Source organism: Cinclus cinclus, chromosome 22, assembly GCF_963662255.1.
Source record: "Cinclus cinclus chromosome 22, bCinCin1.1, whole genome shotgun sequence".
NCBI classification, from domain to species: Eukaryota; Metazoa; Chordata; class Aves; order Passeriformes; family Cinclidae; genus Cinclus; species Cinclus cinclus.
In genome coordinates, this window is record NC_085067.1 from 5406956 (window position 1) to 5427705 (window position 20750).

The 20750-nt window shown below is 45.8% G+C and overlaps 2 protein-coding genes and 2 non-coding genes across 4 annotated transcripts; 1 reads left to right on the forward strand and 3 right to left on the reverse strand.

Annotated features, from left to right (window-relative positions):
• Positions 1-270: 270 nt before the first annotated feature.
• On the reverse strand, positions 271-6154 carry LOC134052442 (T-complex protein 1 subunit zeta). Its single transcript, XM_062506889.1, has 14 exons — positions 6021-6154; positions 5691-5754; positions 5202-5336; positions 4456-4629; positions 4205-4308; positions 3427-3537; positions 2797-2956; positions 2499-2581; positions 2087-2183; positions 1690-1837; positions 1310-1443; positions 1103-1205; positions 751-823; positions 271-596 (listed from the first exon to the last, which is right to left on the reverse strand). The coding sequence occupies exons 1-14, from the start codon at positions 6152-6154 to the stop codon at positions 524-526; spliced, it is 1593 nt and encodes a 530-aa protein (XP_062362873.1). The 3' UTR covers positions 271-523.
• LOC134052736 (small nucleolar RNA SNORA15) lies at positions 3659-3797 on the reverse strand. Its single transcript, XR_009933888.1, has one exon. It is a non-coding gene; the product is annotated as a small nucleolar RNA SNORA15 (small nucleolar RNA).
• LOC134052737 (small nucleolar RNA SNORA22) lies at positions 4750-4881 on the reverse strand. The gene has a single exon (XR_009933889.1). It is a non-coding gene; the product is annotated as a small nucleolar RNA SNORA22 (small nucleolar RNA).
• A 9006-nt stretch (positions 6155-15160) lies between the features above and the next one.
• On the forward strand, positions 15161-19434 carry PSPH (phosphoserine phosphatase). The gene is made up of 5 exons (XM_062507184.1): positions 15161-15315; positions 15962-16096; positions 17597-17742; positions 18451-18599; positions 19324-19434. Exons 1-5 carry the CDS (start codon positions 15176-15178, stop codon positions 19432-19434), a joined length of 681 nt encoding a protein of 226 aa, XP_062363168.1. The 5' UTR covers positions 15161-15175.
• The last annotated feature ends 1316 nt before the right edge of the window (positions 19435-20750 follow it).

Sequence of the window (20750 nt, forward strand, 5' to 3'; positions counted from 1 at the left end):
CCTTCACACTCCCTTCAAACCATTCTGTAGCCAGTGAACTCAGTTTTATTCACAAGCAAGTACAAAATTACTGAGTGATTGCCTTAATCCAGATTTTTTAAAAAAATTTACTGAACAAATTCCAGGCCTGATCCCACCCTGTTCCCAAAGCAGACGCTTGAGCAGTAATTTCACGAAATTGCCAAGAGGAGGAACTCAGGAATGCAGCCCACCCCCACTGCAGAATGTCTGAGAGGAGGTGAAGGTTAAAGAACAGACACCCAAAGCACAGAACAGAACAGAACAGTTTATTGGGTAAAAATGGAAAGCAACTGCAGCCACACAATTCAGTGAAATCAAAAATAAATAACTCCTTTTTAGAGCCAAATCTTTTGATTAAGTTGCTGAGATTTTGAGTGGCCGTGTTACCAAAGGGACTGCCCCTCACGGCAGAGTGGCTGCTGGTGCTGGGACATCCACCACAGCCAAGGACAGGGCCCTGGGGTGGCTTCCTTGGAGAAATTCCACAGGGAGCAGCTCCAGCTCAGCCCTTCAGGGAGGACATCCCAGCTCTCATGATTTCATCCACCAGGAGAATGTTGCTGGCAATCACGGTGCTGGAAACAGGGAAGCATGAAAGAAATATGGTTACAATTGCCAAATTCAGCTTCACTTTTGTGTTTCAAGACATCTTCCTGTACACGGGGTCCCCAGTTTTACATCACTTAAACACACGGAGTAATGGTGGAAGTGAAAGACTGCCAGCCTTACCATGAATGAAGCAGCTGCTTTTTGACATTGTAATTATCCCAGATTCCAGCTGCTGCAGCCACCATTGGCTCCCCTGCAAGAGAAGTGAGGCAGCCTTTAAATAACCAGTTCACAGAGACTTTCTGCTGGCTGACATCTGATATCACTCACGGTATCCAACAGTGTTACCATGTGCTTTATCCTCTAAAAACCTCAAATCAGAACACACTGAACTGCAGCAGCCTGACTGCCAAGGCTTCTGTGCAGCTCTTTATCAATAAAGGCAAAACTTTCTGCCTTCAGAGCACTTTGTTCTTCAGAGCTGAGCCAGGTTCTGACTGGAGCACGACCCTGTGGCTGAGGGAGTCCTTACCAGTGTTCAGATCAACCCCAGTGAGCTGCCCTGACTCCACGTGCTCTGCCTGGACCTTCACCAGCGTCTCCTGGGGATCGTATCCCGAGTTCTGAGCAAGCACCTGGCACAGAACAGAAGGATTGGCTTCATTTTGCTGATCACAGAAAAAGCAGTGAGTCTGTGCGGTGCTTTAAAGCCACTTTATCACCCAGGAGCTCCTTTTACCTTAGGAATGATGAGCAGAGCATCAGCAAAAGCCTGAACTCCAAGCTGGGCTCTTCCTTTCACGCTGGGTTTGTGTTTCACAAGAGCATTGGCTACTGCCACCTCCAGTGCCCCTGCTCCTGGCACCACACATCCTGCAAGGGAAGAGCAACTGTTTCAGTTTCAACAGCTCATTTTTAGTGCAGTTTGATCTCTCCCCTCCAGATCCTGCACTCAAACAGGTGAGTACTTATACAGGTATCACCACAGAACTATAAAACCACCTCACACCAAGCTCGGGCCTGGATTGGAGCAGGAACCAAGGGAGGCGATACATTATTCCTTTATTTTGGGATGAGTTTCTACACGTCCTTACCATGGTGAACAGGGAGGGGACTCACCATCCTCAATGGCATTTTTCACAGCCCGCAGCCCATCCCTCACTGCATCCTTGATCTGGGTGAGCGTGTGCTTGTTGGGGCCCCTGATGAGCAGGGTCACCGAGCGGGGGTTCTCACATTTCTCAATGAACGTGTACTTCTCCTCTCCCTGTGGAAAACAGGGCCATGTTTGCCTGTCAGCCACTTGCTTCAGCAATGTGTACACAAATTAATAAACCGGATGTTTTCTGCACTGCCAGCACTTCATGAAGTGATGAGAAGCAGCAGAACTTTGTTTTCTCAGTCTACGACAGGAGCAAACATCCAGGCAGATGTTCACAGCCAAGTGAATTTTATTTCAATAAAAGCATTTTATTTCAACACTCCAGCTTTACTCTTTAAACACTCAGTCACTCACCAGGGTGTACTCATAGACAAGCCCTGTGTGTCCCAGGCAGTCAGGAGTGAGATCCTCCACAGAATTCATGGCAGTGCCACCACAGGCCAGGGTCAGTCTAACAGAGAACAGGCACAGCTCAGCTTTATGTTCAATAAAACCCAAAGCCACGCACGGTCAATGCAGCATTTCAGCATGGAACTGTTTGGTTTCATTTCAGTTTGGTTTTGTTCATGGAAGAGCTCTTACAAAAACTAACTTGAAGAATTAAGGCTCCTCTGCAGGTGTCTGCATTTAAAGAATGCAGAAGAGCTGCACAGATTGAAGTGGGACTTTTAGTCAAGTCTTTAAATATGGATTTAAGGCACACTTGACTCACTGTCTCAGTTTGGAAAAGCAGGTTATTGTATCCTCTCCCCTCCCCAAAACTGACCTTTCCATGTTCCTCCTTTTAGCTCTCCTCAAAGCAACTATTCCTTCTTTGGCAAGGGCATCCAAGGAAAACGGGTCAATTCCCTGGAAACACAGAGTGACCATCAGCATAAGGACAAAGCTAAAAACACCTCTCATTCTGACACTAAGTTCCTCCTCAAGGCTCAAAGAAGATTTCAGGTAAGAACTGTACATGATATTCAGAAGCATCAGCCTAAATTTAGCTAAATCTGGCTCAATAACTGTACCAGGTGAGTCACAGCATTTCAAATAATTTTTACTTATTCTCTTCATCTCACCTTCTGGTTGATCACAACAAATCCTTTGTCTGAGTCACCACAGACTTTTCTTTTCAACTCTATGATTTTGTTGACTCTGTCTTCAATGAACTTTCTTTCTGCTTTCACCAATTTCTCTCTCTCCTCAGCACTTTTGTAGAAGAATCCAGAGCTCACCTCTCTGAAGGGGAAAAAACCCACAAAAAAAAGCAGTGAGAAAACTTCCTCTCTGCTGTAGAAATAAACTTAAACATAAGAAATAAGCCTTTCAGTAACATCCTAAAGAAATCAACTCAAACCAAACCAGTCCCCCCAAACCACACTGCTGCTCCTGCTCTTTAGTTCAGAGCTTTCCACTTCAAAAAATAAGGCAGATGCTCGAAGCTGAGAGAAACCTGAAGTGCATGAATGTGTTTGCTCTGGAATATCAGATTTTACCCAAGAAAGGAAGGACTTTCAACCTTTCTGTGATCACACAACAAAATAAAAACCACTGTGATGCTCTGCCTCTCACAGAGATTTTTTTCACCCACCACTTTTCCCAAAAGGGCTGCAGAAGGAGCATCTCCTTTCACCTTTATAGACTTGGTTGGTATTTAAGCACACTTTAAATACAAGTCCTTAGGACAAGAGCATTCGCTGCGTACTCACGTTTTCTCATACTCTAGAGACACATTGCAGGTGAGAACAAAAGCATCTTCCACTCTTTTCTTCATGTCAGGGTGGCGAGCTCCATGATCCAGGACCAGCCCCCTGATCAGCCTGCAAGATTAAAAACCATTCTGGGTGTCAATGGACACAAATACAGGATTTCATGGAGTGCAGAGAATGCAACTGGTCCAGCCCAAACTGCCTTGGCACTCATGCTGGCAGTGAACAAGGATGATGTATTCCCCTTCCAAAGGCATGCCCAATCCCATAAAAAAAGCACACGAGACACAATGGAAAAAAAGGAATTTGCTCTGGCATGGTGTCTGACTGCATCAGCTACTGAGGAAAGCTAGTGCAGAATTCATCCATGCACTAAAGGAAATGGAAATGCTATGGAATATCCAATCCACAGCCCAGTGCCCATCTACCAAATGCTTCTTTGCATTTAACAGATGCCAACCTAAAACATCATCAAGCCACAGACACTAAGAAAAAAAAGAATATTCATCCTAAGAAAAAAAAAGAATATTCATCCTAAGAAAAAAAAGAATATTCATCCAGCACTGTTAAGCCAGTGCTGCTCTTTGCTATTCAATAATTTAATCACGGAATCAAGTTCAGTGACTGAGAAACTTCTGCCAAGATATTTATGACTGAAATCTATATTTCAGCTCTTCCAGTGGTAGCATTTGGACATCCTAAGGAGAAACCCAAATCCCTCAGGCTCCTCAAAGCTCAGGGCCCCACTGAACCAAAGCTCGAGGATCCCCCGACTTACGTTGTGTCTGTTTCTGATTTGTGCTTCATTTCCATGATTTCCACCATGCACAGGTCAATGGGCTCACCTGGTTTTCTGACTGTCAGGACAGAATCTACCACAGCCTGCAACACAGGGGAGGGAAACATCTCAAAATGACCATTAGTTCTGCAAAGTGCAACTTCACATCTTTCACACTTCAAATTATAATCCCAGCACTTTCAAAGCTGGATCTCTTGACACCAAGAGGCAGAGGTGACAGGAACACTCACCTCTGTCAGGATGTCAGCAAGCTCAGCGTGGACCTTAGTCCGGAGGGATGTCCTGGCAACATCGATGAGGGTCTCCCTGTCCATCTCCTTGGACACTTTCACCTGCTCCAAAACCTCAAGTGCTTTTTCCTTGGCAATCTCAAATCCTTCTGCTACTATTCTAGGGTGCAAACCCTAAGGCAAGGGAAGACAAATCATTGGACAGTGGAAGACAAAATGGTCCTTCCACCAACAGAACCCGTAGTGTCAACATTCCACAGAATGGCAAAGCACAGGGAACATGCTACACAGGCCAGGTGTTCTGTCCTTCTGAATACATATAAAAGGAGTGCAAATCCTTCCAATGCAGAGGAAAAGTACAGATTAATTTAGCACAGAACTGAAACCAAGGGAACTACAAAGCACACTTGGGTGTTCGCTGTGCAATATCCATGTTTACATGCCCCCAGGGAGGAGCTGGTTTTTAATACTCCCGAAGTGTTTTGACTCACATAAAACAAAGTAACAGCAGGTATCACACAATACCTTAAAAGCTACAATAGCTACAGCAAGTGGGTTTGATTTTGAACAAATTTTAAGTCCTCTGGTCTAGCTTTTCCCCCTTTTTATGACTTCTCATTTTAAGCAGAACAATGTATTGATGTTCCACTCCTATCAAACATACAATAAAAAAACCCAAAAAACACTGAGGGATCTCAGTGAAGGTTTTAACTTGCCCACCTACAAATGAAACACTGCATACACACCTCAGAAATATAAAGATCTGCCTGCTTTAGGAGCTCTCCAATGATGAGGACATTCGAGGTGGTGCCATCTCCAGTGATGTCATCTTGTGCTGTCGCTACTTTTGCTATCAAGGAAGCTGTGGGGTGTTGGATTTGCTAGACAAAAGTAAGAAGCTGAGCAGTTAAGTTGCACTGCAGTGGTACAGCAAACAAAAATCTGAGATCAGCTAAGAAAGAAGTGAAGGTGATGTTCTAATGGTTTACCCTAATTGGTTTGCTACTCCTTTGGTTGGTTATTTTACTCATTCTTATGATGCCATTTATATTTTCAACATTACTTTCTCTACAGTAGTGCTTTAACCTGCACTTACTTCTTTACCCACCTCCTAAGGGACATTTTACTTTCAGTGGATAAAGGTGGGTGGGGCAGCGGGGGACGCGATTCCCCTCACCCAAAGCGCTCGTAAATCCTCTCCCTAAATCCCCCTGCAAGGACCAGCCCCAGCTCACCATTTCCTGCAGCAGCACGTTGCCATCTTTGGTCAGCTTGATGTCTCCGGACCCCGACACGAGCCTGCGGGCGGCACGGGGCGGGTGAGCAGCGCCCCGGCCCCAGCACACGTGTGAGGCCGCGGGCCCGCGCCGCTCCTTCCCCGTCCATTCATCCGCTCATCCCCGGTCCCAAAACACGTGCGGGGCCGCGCGGCTCCCTCCTCATCCTCTCAGGCCCTCACCCCTCCCGCCTCCACCTTTGCTCCCCACCGCTTCCCCTCACGCCTCCCCTCAGGCCGTGCTCCCCCCCAACCCCACCCGCGGCGAGAGGCGCGGGGGCTCCCTCACATCTTCATGGTGCCCTTGGGCCCCAGGTTGGTCCTCAGCACGTCCTGCAGCCCGCGGGCCGCGCTGATGTTGACGGCCAGCGCGGCCTGGGCACGGGCCACCTCGGCCTTGGGGTTGAGCGCCTTCACCGCCATGACTGCGCTCCGTTCTGGGCAGAGCCGGGCGGGGCACGGCGGCCCCGCCTTCCGCCCGCCCCTTCTAGAACACTCCGGGCTCGCGCATTGGCCCCCGGCACGGTGCTGCGTTTCTATTGGCTACAATGCCTGTCGCTCATCCCGAGAGCTCCCGCCGCTGAGGCGCTCCTGTTTCTGATTGATTCAATGGCACTCCAGCCGCGCTCCCATTGGCTGCGGCGTCTTTCGCCCCGCCTAGTCCCGCCCCCGCCGCACCGCCCTCGGCCCGGACTGTGAGGGGAGCGCGGAGCCGGTGTGGGGTTCTGTGAACGGGCCGGGATGGTCGGTGCTTAATCCGCCCTCGCATTGTCACCGACACCCCCGGCAGCTCCGCAGAACCGTGAGAATAAATAATTAAACCCGGTCATTTCACATTAGATCGATAGAATTGATAGTTAAGTGGACTGGATTAATACTCAATAGTTCTTGGTTAAATTCGGGATTGAGGTAAATCACAACTCGTCTTCTTATAACACACAAGCTGATGTGTGGGGCACTGGGACCTCCAAAGCCCCCAGTACACACCTTGTACCCGGGGGTTTCCTGCAATGAATCCTTCCCAGGGGTTCTAAGGATGGGGATAGTCCCTCCCAAGGCCACCCAGTGGTTTCTGTGCAGAATAAAACCAGAAATATTATAGTCAAGACAGCCTCGATGGGTGCTGGAACGTTTGCCCTACGTGGCCTGTCAGGGCTTGCTCATGGAGACACTGAAATATTTGTAACTTCGGATTCTGAAATGGAGGGACGAGTGATTTTCCCTGGAGAGGAGCTTGAGAAGAAGCTGCTGCCGTGGTCTCTCACATCCCTGAGGGCACTGATTGCACCAGGTTTGAATCCCAAATTGCTCCATGTGGTCTTGTACCCTCAAACACCCACTGGAGCACATGGCAACACCAGGTGTGACACAACCCTCTTTTTATATCAAGTGTTCTGTGAGGCAGGTGCCCAGCCCCAGGGTAATTCCTGGTGTTCTGCATTCCAGAGGTTGCTGCCCACAAGGACAACAGGCTCTGAGGCCAGGATTTTGTCAGCATTTGGTACAGGGAAGGCAGAGACCCTTCCCCAGCACTCACCCAGCAGGTATGAAGATCCTCAGAGAAGATGGAAGTGTCCAAGGCCAGGTTGGATAGGGCTTGGAGCAACCTGGGATAGTGGCAAGTGTTCCTGCCCATGGCAGGGGGCTGAAACAAGATGCTCTTTGAGTACCATTCCAACCAAACCTATTAATTCTATGAAATCTCTCCCTCTCCATCCCATTTTTTGCAGCAGGGAGCTCTGGATGCAGCCCTGCATTGTTTCAGCAATGCAACGAGCTGGACATATTCCCACACCACCTGCAGCAGTAAAGTCTGAGCCTGGTGTTGGTCCCAGTTTTGCTGCACAGGAGTTTTGGGGGAGCTTGGTGGGAAAAGTCAGTGTTGAGTGTCAGGGCAGCCTGGCTGGCTTTGGCTGCAGCCTGTGGCACCTGCTTTGGGTGAGGATCTTGGGTTTCTGGGCAAAATGCCACACCGTGCATGAGAGGAGGACTCCCACATGTGGCCTGTCTGTCTCCCTGGAAGGGACAGCTGCTGATATCCTTGGGATTCTGATTTTTTTTAATGTTTTAGGTGGTTGGACATCCTGCAAATATGGAGCCCTTTTGTTTAGCTGAGCAGTGTCTTGTGAAATATTTTGATGCTGACTCCAGTGGAGTGGTTGGGTTTTCTCCTCTGTGATTGCAATCATTATGAATAAACATTAAATAAACATTGCAAAATGCAGGGAATCACACCTGCCATTTCAATATTGGCTCTGGAACTCTGTTGAAATGTTGTCTGCACTTTGTTGGGATGCTGAAATCGTAACAAAACAAAACACCAAACCTGGCCCAAGAGGCTGTTGTGCAGACAGCTGAGATGCAATGTCCAGTTAAAACATCTGGATCCCCAGCTCTGGTCTGGATTCTGGAACTCCCAGGTGAAATATTTTTGCTCTTGCTTGTCTCTGTTGGTTTTTTTGCCTGTTCCTCTCAGGGCTGTTCTCAGCAGAGGGCAGCCTTGTCAAACCCATCCCTTCAGGCTTGTTATGTTTTCCTTGCTGGTGCCCATGCAAAGGCAGGAATTGTCCATCCTAAAACATCTGTGTTGCGTGGGGCTGGCAGTGATGTGGGTCAGGTTCAGGTTTGTTAGAGGAATTATTTCTGCATGAAAATAAAGGGAAAATGTAATTTTGAGATTTTTTTTAGGAGAAGAGGGGGAAAAAAAGGAAAAGCTGTTTTCAAAGACATCCTAATTCTCCATGCAGGTGGTTTCTGCTGTTTTTTTTGTACAAATGGAGAGGTTCTGTAGTGATGTACAAGAGTTGGGTGCTGTGTTTGTATCAAGTTTGTATTTTCACTCCTGAGCATCCTCCTACAGCTCCCAGGCAGAGCTCTCTGTGTTTCTTTGCTGGCTCACGTTCCTCAGAATAGTTATTTTGGGTTATAGCAACATTTCTCACGAGCATCTTCACATTAAATTCCCATTTTTTCGCCATCAAGACAAGCTTTTCTTCCTTTTTTTTTTCAGTCTTAGCTGTAGAATTGTTCTGTGTGTTTGTTTTTTTATGTGTAATAAAAATAAAGGGCAAATGCCCACCAGACTTAAGTTGCCCTGTGAATTCAATGGGTTACACCAGGTTAGAATCAAAATATTTAACTAAATTAAAGCAAACATGTCCATTAAACTAAGCCAAATAAAAGCAATATCCTTCATTAAATATGCAGCAGCAATTCCTTTAGTCAAGCCAGGCACTGCTTATCTTGGCAAAAACCCCCTCTGAGATTCTCAGTAAAAGCCATTTTCTTTCATCTTTATCAAGATGGGTTTTCCTTTAACCTTATTCACAGAAATGATTTCTAAATCTGCTTTAAACAACATCCTGTCCTGCCACGATAAAGCTGACAAACAGCAGCAGGCTGCTGATCCCTGGCACCAGTTTGGCAGCACAGGTGCTTGGTCCCATCTTTTCCTGACTCAAGAAATCGCTGTGAGGTGATCCTGTCAACATTTGGTGTTGTATTGAGAAATTCTGAAAAAACATAAAGGGAGGAGGGGCACCAAAGATGCACGGTTTTAATGAATAAATGGAATTTTGAGGGGTGACACTGCCAGGATGGCAGAAGAGGTCATGCACAGAGTGTGTCTGGAGCACCCAGCGGTGCAGAACAGGCGGGCAGCAGTCACAGGACTCCTGGCACAAGTGAGCAAAAGCAGCTAAATCAGCTAAATCAGCTTTTCCTGACCTTGAAGCACACAGCTCCTGGGCTGGCACCTCCCATTTCCCAACCCACGGCAGCGTGCCAGGGAAGCTCTTCTGTGGGACACAAGCACGGGCAGCTTTGGCAGTTTTTCCACAGCTTTTGACAACACTGCATTTGGGAAAACAACACAGAGCCTTTTCCCCTTTGCTGCCGAGCTTTTGCTGGCTTGGGATGTGATTTGTGTGTGTAACTTCACTGAGGGATGCACTAACAGCTTAAACCAAGAGCAGATATTGCAACCTTAAATACCTGAAAGGTGTTTGTGGTCAGGTGGGGTTGTCTCCTCCAGGCGGCACGGACAGAACCAGAGGACACAGCCTTAAGCTATGCCAAGGGAAATCTAGCTTGGATGTTAGGAAGAAGTTTTTTTTACTGAAAGAGTGATAAAGTTCTGCAATTGTCTGCCCGAGGGGATGGTGGAGTCACCATCCCAGAGTTGTTTTAAAAAAAAGATTGCATGTGGCACTCGGTGCCATGGTTTAGTTGAGGTGTTAGGGCTGGGTTGGACTCGATCTTACAGGTCTCTTCTATCCTGGTGGTTGTGTGGCTGTGTGGTTGTGTCAGTCTGTGATTCTGTCATTGTGTCATTGTGTGATTGTGTCATTGTGTCATTCTGTGATTCTGTGACTGTGTGATTCTGTCGTTGTGTGACTGTCATTGTGTGATTGTGTGATTCTGTGGTTGTGTCATTCTGTCATTCTGTGATTCTGTCATTGTGTGATTGTGTCATTCTGTCAGTCTGTGATTCTGTGATTGTGTCTGTCAGTCTGATTCTGTGCTTCTGTGACTGTATGATTGTGTCATTGTATCATACTGTGATTCTGTGACTGTGATTCTGTCGTTGTGTGACTGTCATTGTGTGATTGTGTGATTCTGTGGTTGTGTCATTCTGTCGTTCTGTGATTCTGTCATTCTGCGATTCTGTCATTCTGTGATTGTACGATGTCAGCTCACAAATCCTCTCTTCTCTCCCGAAAACAGCGTCCCTGCCTGGCCTCTGGTTTCTGCCAGGAGAAATCCCGATTGCTGCTTATCGGAGCCTTCCCCGGCCTCATCCCCGAGCTCCCCTTGCCCGCCGCTCCCTGCCCGGCTCCTCCCCTGACGTGGGGCGGTCACAGCTCCGCTGCCTTCGCTGGCAGCGAACAGCTGCCCTGCTCTGCTCCCATGTGTGCAAGCACCTCAAACAAACCCCCCGGGCTGCCTGACTCAGCGCTTTATCAGGGGCTGAGCGGCAAAATGCGGCTCTCGTCCAGCGCAGCCCGTGCGTGGGGTTTGTGTCCCTGAAGGGCTCAGCTGATCCCTCCCTGCCTGGAGCAGCCGAGAGGTTCCCGGCGGCAGCGGCAGCACGGCCAGCTCACTTCTGTAAGTCACCGGCATCGTGCTTTTCTCGCAGGTCGGAAGGGCTTGGCTCTTGGCTCCCGGATCCATAACAGCGGGGTTGTTTTTTTTTTTTTTTTTCTTTTCTTTTTTCCAGCAAGGAAAATGAGGAGGATCTTGTGCCTGTGCTGCCCGGCACTGTTTTATAACAGCAGCGTGAATGAATGATGCAATCGGGCACGGGGGGAGTAGCAGCATTTTGGCAGGACAGGCGAGAGGGGATTGGAGAGTTGGGAGGTGGATGTCAACACCCAACAGGTTCCTTCTGCGCTTTTTCACCTGCTTTTCACGAGGTGCTTAAATGAGTTCGCTGTGAGGCACTGCTGTGCAGATAATCGTGTGGAGCTGCGAGCAGTTCATCTCTTGACTTGCAGACAGCTTTGTGCCACTGCCTTGGCAAACTGAGCAGGAGGCTAAAGAAAAACCTAAAACGAAATAGAAAAGCCAGGAGGTTTAACAAAAAAACTGAAAAAAAAAATAGAAATCCCAGAAGATTAAGGATTGAATCTTCCTATTTTCACCCTGCAAACCACAGAAACTTATGGGTGGATGGGTTGAACTTCTGAAACTTACATTAAACACAAACACAATTTGCTTAAATATAACTAATCTGCTTAAATGTATCAGGTTTCCTCTAAAGCTTTCAAAACGTTGCTAATTCTGAGGATGAAAGCTCAGCTCAGAAAAGCTGTGTCACTGTATTATTCCCATTTTACAGACACAGGACTGGAAACAATGAGGATTAAGTGGTTTGTTTAAACTCATACCATGGAAACACTCCTGGGAATGTTCTTAGAAGCTGTAGGAGGAGAAGGTCCTGAAAAAAGTTTCAAGAACTATTTTCTCCAAATCCTTTGCTCTGAGCAGCAGTTTCCCTTCAAGACAAAAGAAACAGTTTAATGTGATTGAACTTCTGTTAATGTTCAATACAATGTTAAATGGGGAAGTGAATTAGAAATTGTTTGCAAACAAGGATATTCCTGAGTGCTGGGTAATATTTCATTGAGATTCACTTAATCTTCATTTTTAACGGCAATAAATGTAATCATCATGCAAAGTAGCAGCGTGGCAGCACTTCTGGAAGCTGAAATATGACAACAAGGGAGGTCTAGTCACAATGAGGGGTTCGAGATCTCATCAAAACCTTGCAGCCCCAGAACACCTGCAGTTCTGAGCACACTTGCTGCTTCCATTTGCATTACATGTGGGTACAGAGGATGGTGCAGTTTTCCCCATGAGGCAAGTGCCCTTCTTTGAAGGGACAGCAAACAGAGAGGATTTCAGTTGTTTTCCTTTCCCATGTGCTCTTACATAATTCCCTGTTTGTGACTCCACCCTGTCTATTATGAAAGAATTATTTCTTGTGAAAATGTCTCCTTTGTTTTTTTTTTTTGAACAGCCTAATGAAACAGTTCATAGTCTGGAGGCAAGGAGATCTCATGGGAATTCCACTTTTCTCTTGTGATTTCCTCTTTTCTCCATCTTTATCTCAAGTTTCACCCTACCCCTCTCTCTCTGTGACTCTTTTATCTTCTTTAGCCACTTCTTTGCCCATTGTTCTTCTCTCCCCCATATTCTTCTTTCCAGCTTTTCCCCATGATATTTTATATCAGACCTGTTGAAATGTTTGCTGCTTGGATGCTTTACAGGCTAGGAATTGATTATCTACTTGAAATTCAGTGGTAGGAAGATCAGAGATTCCATATCAGAGTTTCTCACATGGAAACAGAACCCATTATTTGTGAGAATTTAATTTTTCTTCCCATCTCATTAAAACATTTATACTTTCAAGCAGTCACATGCTCTGTATTTTGGAATAATTAATCTCTGCCACTTACATGGGCCTGAACCACTCTGGAATACAAAATTGCCTTTCCCTGACTGCAGCTGAGATTTGTCCATAGCAGGGCTTTACACAACTTCAATTATTTTTGCTCTGATGTGCTACTGATGATTTTTACAAATTTCCCCTTCCAAATTGTCATTTTTAGACAACATAAACCACAGTTTGAAACTATTTTCAAAGAACAGTTCCAAGCAATAGTTTATTACCTGGAATAAAGAGAGGACAGGGTTAATTCCAACTATGACTCCACAATAATTCTTCTTTATTTCTCCATCAAAGTGCAAAGTCCAGCATAGCTTTCATGCCATCACTGTAAGAACCATCCAGCAGGGAGAGGAGCACGGGCAATGTGGATATCGGAGAGAAGGAAACGCGAACGTTTCGTCACTCCCTCGCTCGGAGAGATAATGTTTATCTGGGACAGATGAGAGCCGTGTGTCCCAACTGAAATTCCAGGTTGTCACGTCACAGAGCAGTGTCCCCACACGGTGTGGCAGTGTTGCAGTGCAGCCCCAGGTGAGGCAATGGTGCCTTTGCACAAGGGGGGCTCGCTGCTGCAACACGGTGACGCCAGCGTCACACCTGCCCTGCAGTCAGAGCCCTGCTGCTTGGAAAACTGGGATATGTCACTGCAAACACACACTCAGTGCTCTGCGGTCCAGGGCAAGTCAAGGCTGAAGCAAAGTAAACGTGGAATTCACGTGTCACCTGCCCAGCCTGTGCCAAGCCTGACCTCAGAACTGGCCTCTGTCCACCAAGCCTTACCTCAGAGCTGGCCTCTGGCAGAGGGAAGTTCTGATGTCCATGGCCACTTTTCTTTTATATACTGTGCTGATGACTTGTAACTATTTTTCTTACATGTCCAGTGCAGTCTTTGTAGAAAAAGATAAAATCCCACATGGCCTGCAGCAAATAATCCTTTAGTCATGATCCTAAGGCTAGACTGGAGTTTTATGGTGTGTCCACACACCAAGGGCAGAGTTCTGCCAAACTGCAGTTCTGAGGGGCTCTGTAAAAGCCCTTTTCTGGGATATCTCCTCTAGTGCCACTCACTTCCCTCAAAGGTAGCAGAATAAACCCCATAGAAAGGTCCTAGCTGAGGGCTGCCTGTGCCACTCATGTCACTGGTCTGTCCCTTGCTCCTTGACATCTCCCTGTTTGTCAGGCAGGATCTCTCATGCAGACACAGCTCCTGGCTGTTCACACCAGCTTTCACCACTCAGGCTGGCTGGTTTCCTTCAGACAGATTTCCACCTTTCAACAATAGATTGGAGCATTCTCTTTTATTCCATGCACAAGAGCACATAAGATAGGTGTGTGTTCTACATTTGTAGTGATGATGGGAATTTTTCATAAAGCCTTTTGTATCCTGATACTCACTGTGTCCTGGGAATAAACCCAAAGGTTCTTGTTCCTGCTTTGACCATTAGTGAGAGGAAAACAAAAGATGAAAGGTATGGATGTCTTTATAAGACATCCATAATCCTTAAGAATGTACTGTTTGATGATGTTTTTCCCCTATCCCAGGAAAAGAACCTGCATCCCAGATCAATTGTACAGGATATGTCCTGAGAGATGTCTGAAAGATTAGAAGAAACAAAACCTTCTACAAAAATCTGAGAAGTAAGATAAATAGGAAGGTGTTGTTTGTGTCTAAATTATAGATTAGTAAATAGTAAAATCCACACTGAATTAATTCCCCTATGAAAGGATGAAGCACAAGGTGAATAGGGATGAGTAAGAAAATATTTAACTCCTCAAGCTTTTGATCTGCAGAAGTGCTCAACATATTGAAGTGGGCAGATATAAAAGGGTAGAAAATAAACTTTTGTCATGGACTGTTATGGAAAATGTGATGTCTTGATGAGTCGAGTGAAGTTCTCAAAGGCCAAGGATTTTATGGATTTATAAAAGGCTAATCCCCAGGGTTAATGGTCCAGTCTTTAGTTAATGAGAATGTAGAAATGAATGGAAACCTTCCTGATTTAGGGACAACCACTTATTGATAGTTTTAGGATAGTTTGCAATTGATCCTTGCAGGGTGTCCTGCAGCAACTGTGACACCCCAGCCTGGGAGAGATGAGAAATCCAGACCCCCCTGAGATGAAACAGAACCCTGCAATCCCACAGAGCACTTGGCAGCCTGGTGCTTCAGCCAATGCCAAGGATTACAACCTTGAACCCATGAGCATCGATGGGCTGAGGCAGCAGGGAGCAAATCAGCAGCAGCCCAGGGCTCCACGGCCCACCTGGAGCACGAGGTGACCATCAGTAGGCAGCAACAGGCAGGAGCAAATCAGCAGCTGAGCCAGACCTCCACCACCATCCTGGCTGGGATAAAAGCTGTGAGAGGGCTCTGCTCGGCCCTTCTCACACGCAGCAGAGCAGCAGCACCCATGGCTCAGGAAACACTACACTACTCTCACTCAGAGAAAGACTTCATCTTGTCCCCTCACAGTAAGAAGGCTCCCAAAAGGATGGCATCCCTGATGGAGCTGAAGGAGATCTTCCGCAGCGCCGACGCCGTGTGCTTCGACGTGGACAGCACGGTCATCAGGGAGGAGGGCATCGACGAGCTCGCTAAGTTCTGCGGGGTTGGGGATGCCGTGGCAGAGATGTACGTATGGCTGGGGAGCTCTCAGTGCCAGGCAAAAATCAGCCGTGGATGAGATTAATCTGTGACCCTGAATTGATCCTTTACGGTCACTTCACTCTGCTGTAGGTTCTTACAGTTTATAAAGGGGTTGGGGTAATAAGTGGAATTAATGCAGGATGAAGTAACTTGGTTTGGGAATTGTGAGGCCACCCAAAAAACTGTCCTGGCATAACTTCTCTAATGGTAATTTGGATAGGCTAAGAGCAGTCCTCATCATTAAACCAGGCTAAGCACTACCAAACCCTGTTCTGAACGAGGAAACCTTACCGTGAGCTGGAGAAGAGGGGACAGCACTCCCAACCCATTGCTGAGGCTGAGGCTGGGAGCAGCTGGGAGCAGCACAAGCTGAAGCTTTCAGCAAAACCTTTGTTAGATTCAGCTCAGGAATATGGTCCAGTATGGCAGCACAGAGGGAATGGAACCAATTTCCTTTGCTCCACTGGTTCTCCCATACATGGAGGTCTCCTAGCAGTGGACACCCCCAGTCTTTGGGTTCAGTATAACCTCCCTTACCTGGTTCATTGTCATCCCTTGTTAATGCTCTGCTGTTGGGAGAAGCCTCAGCTGGTGCAGTGTCCCTGATGTGGTTTTTTTGGCTGTCCCCCAGGACCCGCAGAGCCATGGGTGGCACTGTGACATTCAAGGCAGCTCTCACAGCACGGTTAGGTCTCATCCGACCCTCCTATGAACAAGTGCAGAAATTAATATCTGACAACCCACCTCAGCTAACTCCAGGAATAAGGTAAGAAAAATTGATATTTATTTTTTTTAAGTATTCAGGAAAGAGATGGAATAAATAAACCAAATTCTGTGTCATCAGTGATGCTCTAAGACAGAGCTGGTTTGTGTTGCTTTCCTGCTCCATCTCCATGCTGGGTGTGTACAAAGCTTGGATCAGGAACCTGGCTCCATGGCAAGTGGTTAAGCATCCATGGAAAAAGAAAAGATTCTTAGATATTAACTGGCACCTTGGCTGCCAAGCTCGAATCATAGCTTGAGGATTAAATGGGCATGGAAAAGAATCTGTTCAACCACGGGTTTTTCAGCGGTGATGGGACTGGGAGGAGATTTAATACCACCTTAAATTGGGTCTATTCTGCAACTCTGTTACCTCTCACTGACTCCGCTCAGTGCAGTCACAGCCCTGGCTCAGTTTAGGGGATGCATTGCTCAGAGTTACCCATTCTGAAGACCCTAAAAACACTAAAATATTCATTAAGCAAACACACATAAATATGTGTGTTCATTCATCCTGAGGTTTGGAAAGAACTACTTAAACTGAAAAGCTCTGGGGATTTCTTTCCCTATTCAAATTGTTTCTAACAATTGAAAAGAATTTCTTTACTACAAAATCTGACCATAGCTTCAAGTCTAAAATATTTTTAGCATATGAAAGGAGTTTTAGATGATCCTGTGCTTGTATTTTAACCTTTTTTTTTTCTGTAGAAGACAGCTAGAGGTAGCTACAAAGAGAGCATTGTTTCCTTGTTCAGGATCACGTGATTTTCCTTTTCATTCCTTCCTTTTTTCCCCTCCTTTTCAGTCCTTCCTTTTCCCCCTCCTTTTCATTCCTTCCCTTTCTTCCCCCTTTTCTGGATCCTGCTTTAAGCCTCTGCTTTGCTTTTCAGTCTTCAGTGTTTCTGCTGCTCTTGCTACCTCTTCCCCTGTTGCCCTTGCTGATCTTCCTGCTCCACAGCCAAATCCCTGAAACTGTTCACTGCCTCCAAGTCCTGCTGACATGATCTGGGCTCCCAAACTTATTTTTAAATTAATTTTCTGTAGCTGGTGCCCTCTTCTAAAGATGGCATCGATGTCCAGCACCTGGTGAACCGACTCTGAGATAGAACAGATTTGCACTTTGCACTTTTCAGCCCACTGAGCATTTTGGAGCAGTGGTTTCATCTCATTGCCTGCTTTTTGCTGCATTCCAGATTCATTTTCTTGCCATTGTTTCACTTCAGAAAAAAAAAATCTGAACTGGATCTGCTCTCACTTGTTCAAGGGAACTAATGTGAAAGAGGAAAGAAAACAGTTTAAGGGAGTGCTCCTTTCTGAGGAGTGAAATGATTATTTTCTCCAGCTCTTTTCAGCCAGGTGTGTGCCCAAACAAAGGGAAAGAAGGGAAAGTTTTGGACAGCAGAGGTGGATGGAGCTGGAAAGCAGCACACACCCAAACTAAGCTGGAATAGCACAAAGCCTGGTTTAGGAAGGATTTCTTTACCTTTGTGCTGTCTCTTCCCAGGGAGCTGGTGAGCAGACTCCACCAACGAGGAGTTCAGGTGTTCTTGGTCTCTGGGGGGTTTCAGAGCATTGTGGAACATGTGGCCTTGCAGCTGAACATTCCCACAGCAAACGTCTTTGCCAACAGGCTCAAGTTTTACTTCAACGGTGAGAGCCCCCTCCCATCTCCTTTGCTAATTAATGGCACTTTTCTGGTTCCAGCTGTCAGATATTGGGCTGCAGGCACTGTCCTGTTGCCAATCCAGCTAAATCCATGGAGGAAAATTACAAAACCTTACCAAAAATCAGCTCAGGGCATCCTCAGTGTAAGAAATAGAGCTGCGGTTACTTTTTAATTGCAAGCTGTGCCAAAGGTAAAACTTGTTACAGCTGCTGAGAGCAGAGTTTCATTTTCTCCTGCTCCTTCAAGCTAAAGAGTTCATGACCTGAGCTGCTCTCACAAACCTCCCTTTCAGGGGCTGCCCCGTAGCAGAGCTGCTCTGGATTTTAAGCTGGAGAGCCCCAGCAGAGCTGCAGGTGCTGAGGCTGTTCCTCAGTCAGGGTGTCCCTGCATCATCCCCAGTGCTGCTTTTGGGATGCTCACACCAGAGTGGCTGGGAATGGGTTGGTAGCACTTGCCCACACAAGTTTCTCTTTTTCTCTGAAAAATGTCTCGATTTTTCTTTGAAAATCCCCCCTCTGAAGACTTGGGTGAAATCCCAGTCTTAAACTCACCTTGGAATGATTTGTTTGGGATGCTGATGCTGTGAGTTTTACAGGACTGCATGCATCAAAGTCAAGACCACAGGAAGAGATCTTCCTTCATTTACCAGAAATATCTGTATTTCCAACGTGTCCTTTTCTTTTGTTTTCTAGGAGAATATGCAGGGTTTGATGAAACACAACCAACAGCTGAATCAGGGGGGAAAGGAAAGGTTATCACTCATCTGAAAGAACAGTTCCATTTCAAGAAAGTGGTTATGATTGGAGATGGAGCTACAGACATGGAAGCCTGCCCTCCTGGAGTGAGTATTACAGAAATCCTGAATTCCTTCTGAGCCAATCTTTGGGGTGAGAAAGAAGAGTGAGGTTTGGATTCTTTAATGAAAAAATTATCAGAAAGACAACTTTTATAAATGGTCATGTCCCAGGCAGAGATTTTAATTCCATCTCCCCTTCAGGTCCTTTCCCCACACAAAAATGCCCCTATACCTCAAAGCAGCTCAGGATATGTTTAATGCTTCCCACCTCAAGGGAAAAAAAAAAAAAAGAAAAAAAAAGCTGCAGTGGAAATTTTAAAACCTGCACTTTCACTGCAGGGGGTTTTGTGAGATGTAGAAATGATGATTGCTCTGGTTAATGATTGAGGACAGGGTTAATGTTTGCTTTTGGTATCTCTCAGATGAGGTAAACAGAGGTAAGATAAACAGGAGGGGGTAATTGTGGGATGCTCGTGCATGAGCCATGTTTACTTGCTCTTGAATGGAATTGCATCACATTTACATCAGATTCTCAGCAAAATCTCACATCTGAACAATCTGGAAGCTACACGGCACTGAGAAAAACCCCAAATAACCAAAATGCTGCAGAATTAATGATTAATAAATCTGAAAAATGAACATGCAAAGGAAAACAGGGCAGGGAGGAATGCCGTGATTTTAAAATCCAATCTTAAAAGCAACTTTAATTACTGAGAACTCCATTCTCTCCATGCAATAATCTATGTGCCCATTCCTTGTGTTTCTCCAGGATTGCTTCATTGGATTTGGAGGCAATGTAGTCAGAAAGCAAGTAAAGGAGAAAGCAAAATGGTACATCACCCACTTTGATGAATTGCTAAAGGAGCTGGAAGAGCGATAAACCCTCGTGTAAAATAATCTATTTAACACCTGTAAATCCATTATACAATGCCATTAAACATTTATTTGTTTGCAAACTCGTGGGCTGGAGTTTTTAATGATCCTGGGAGTTGGGGACCTTCCACTCTGGCTCTTGTGGCAAATGGCACTGTTCTACCCAAACAGGCTGTAATGAAAATGGGTCAGGTTTTTATAAAGCTTTCCTATGGTGGAAGAAATAAATTGATTATTTACTTCCAAGTGAAAACCAAACATAGAAAAGAGTAAGTTAAAAATACCTTAAGGGATCATCTCCTGGTCAATATTGCACATCTGTTGTTTCATCAGTAATGCCTCTACTTATTTTGAGTGACAAAAAAAGAACAAGGCAACAAACAAGAACTTTACGTTATTGTTATTGTTATTATTATTATTAATAATGAGGTAATTCAGGCTACAGTTTGGCAAGTACCTTTCACTGCACAGAATCTCAGCAGCGAGTAATCAGTGAACAGGTGGAAAACATCACTAAATATCTCTGATTTCATTAAAATTCTGGCTACAGAGAACCTGAGGTGTCATCTGTTACTCAACATCAGTCAACCTGTCTGGGGCAGGAGCTGCACAGAAATCTGAGACAGATTCAGTGTTCTTCCCTGGCCAAGAACCATTTCAGGTGAGGGATAGATGAAGTGGTTCTCATCTTTCATCTAAATACTCCAACGCCAAACTGTTGATTTTGGAAAGTGGTCCCAGTATTTATGGAACTGTTTTATTCATTTGCCAACCCACTCCCATCAGTTATAATGGGATGGGAGTGAATTCATCAACCTTTAAAGGAAATTCTGGGAACCTTCAGTGCCTTCCTCTGCCTCCAACGTGGATTAACCACCCCAAAAATTTGCCAGAGTTAAGCCTGACTTGTTCTAAGAACTGCTCTGAGCTCCAGCTGATGGATCCTGGTGTTTTAAGGAGTCTCTTTGGTGTCTGATCCAAGAGAACACACCTGGTAAATACTGACAACTCTCCTGAGTGTGGGAGTTTTTCACATTGTGGAACTTTTATTTCCCTGACCTGTAAGAATCTCACCTGTGAGGATGTGAAAATCTTTACCAGTGTTAAAATACATCACATCTGCCCCTCCCTTCAGTCCCCGCAATACACAGGAGAAAGATGGGTAAATATGACATAATTTAGTATGAAAGAAGTTTAATATCTGCAGAGGTTTTTATCTTCTCAACACTTACAAAGAGCCTCGGTATTTTTCCAGAAACTGAAGTGTGGCAATTCTCTTTCTTCTCACCACCTATTTCGGGGTAAAGCAGAAACAAGAGATGT

Excerpts from the sequence above, each read along its gene's own strand:
- PSPH (XM_062507184.1), top strand. The coding sequence starts at position 15,176 with ATGGCATCCCTGATGGAGCTGAAGGAGATCTTCCGCAGCGCCGACGCC. Across the intron at positions 17,743-18,450 it reads GCTCAAGTTTTACTTCAACG|GAGAATATGCAGGGTTTGAT; the intron begins GTGAGAGCCCCC and ends TTTGTTTTCTAG. Across the intron at positions 18,600-19,323 it reads TGGAAGCCTGCCCTCCTGGA|GATTGCTTCATTGGATTTGG; the intron begins GTGAGTATTACA and ends GTGTTTCTCCAG.
- LOC134052442 (XM_062506889.1), bottom strand. The coding sequence starts at position 6,154 with ATGGCGGTGAAGGCGCTCAACCCCAAGGCCGAGGTGGCCCGTGCCCAG. Across the intron at positions 1,838-2,086 it reads TTGTCTATGAGTACACCCTG|GGAGAGGAGAAGTACACGTT; the intron begins GTGAGTGACTGA and ends TGTTTTCCACAG. Across the intron at positions 824-1,102 it reads TGGGGTTGATCTGAACACTG|GGGAGCCAATGGTGGCTGCA; the intron begins GTAAGGACTCCC and ends CTTCTCTTGCAG.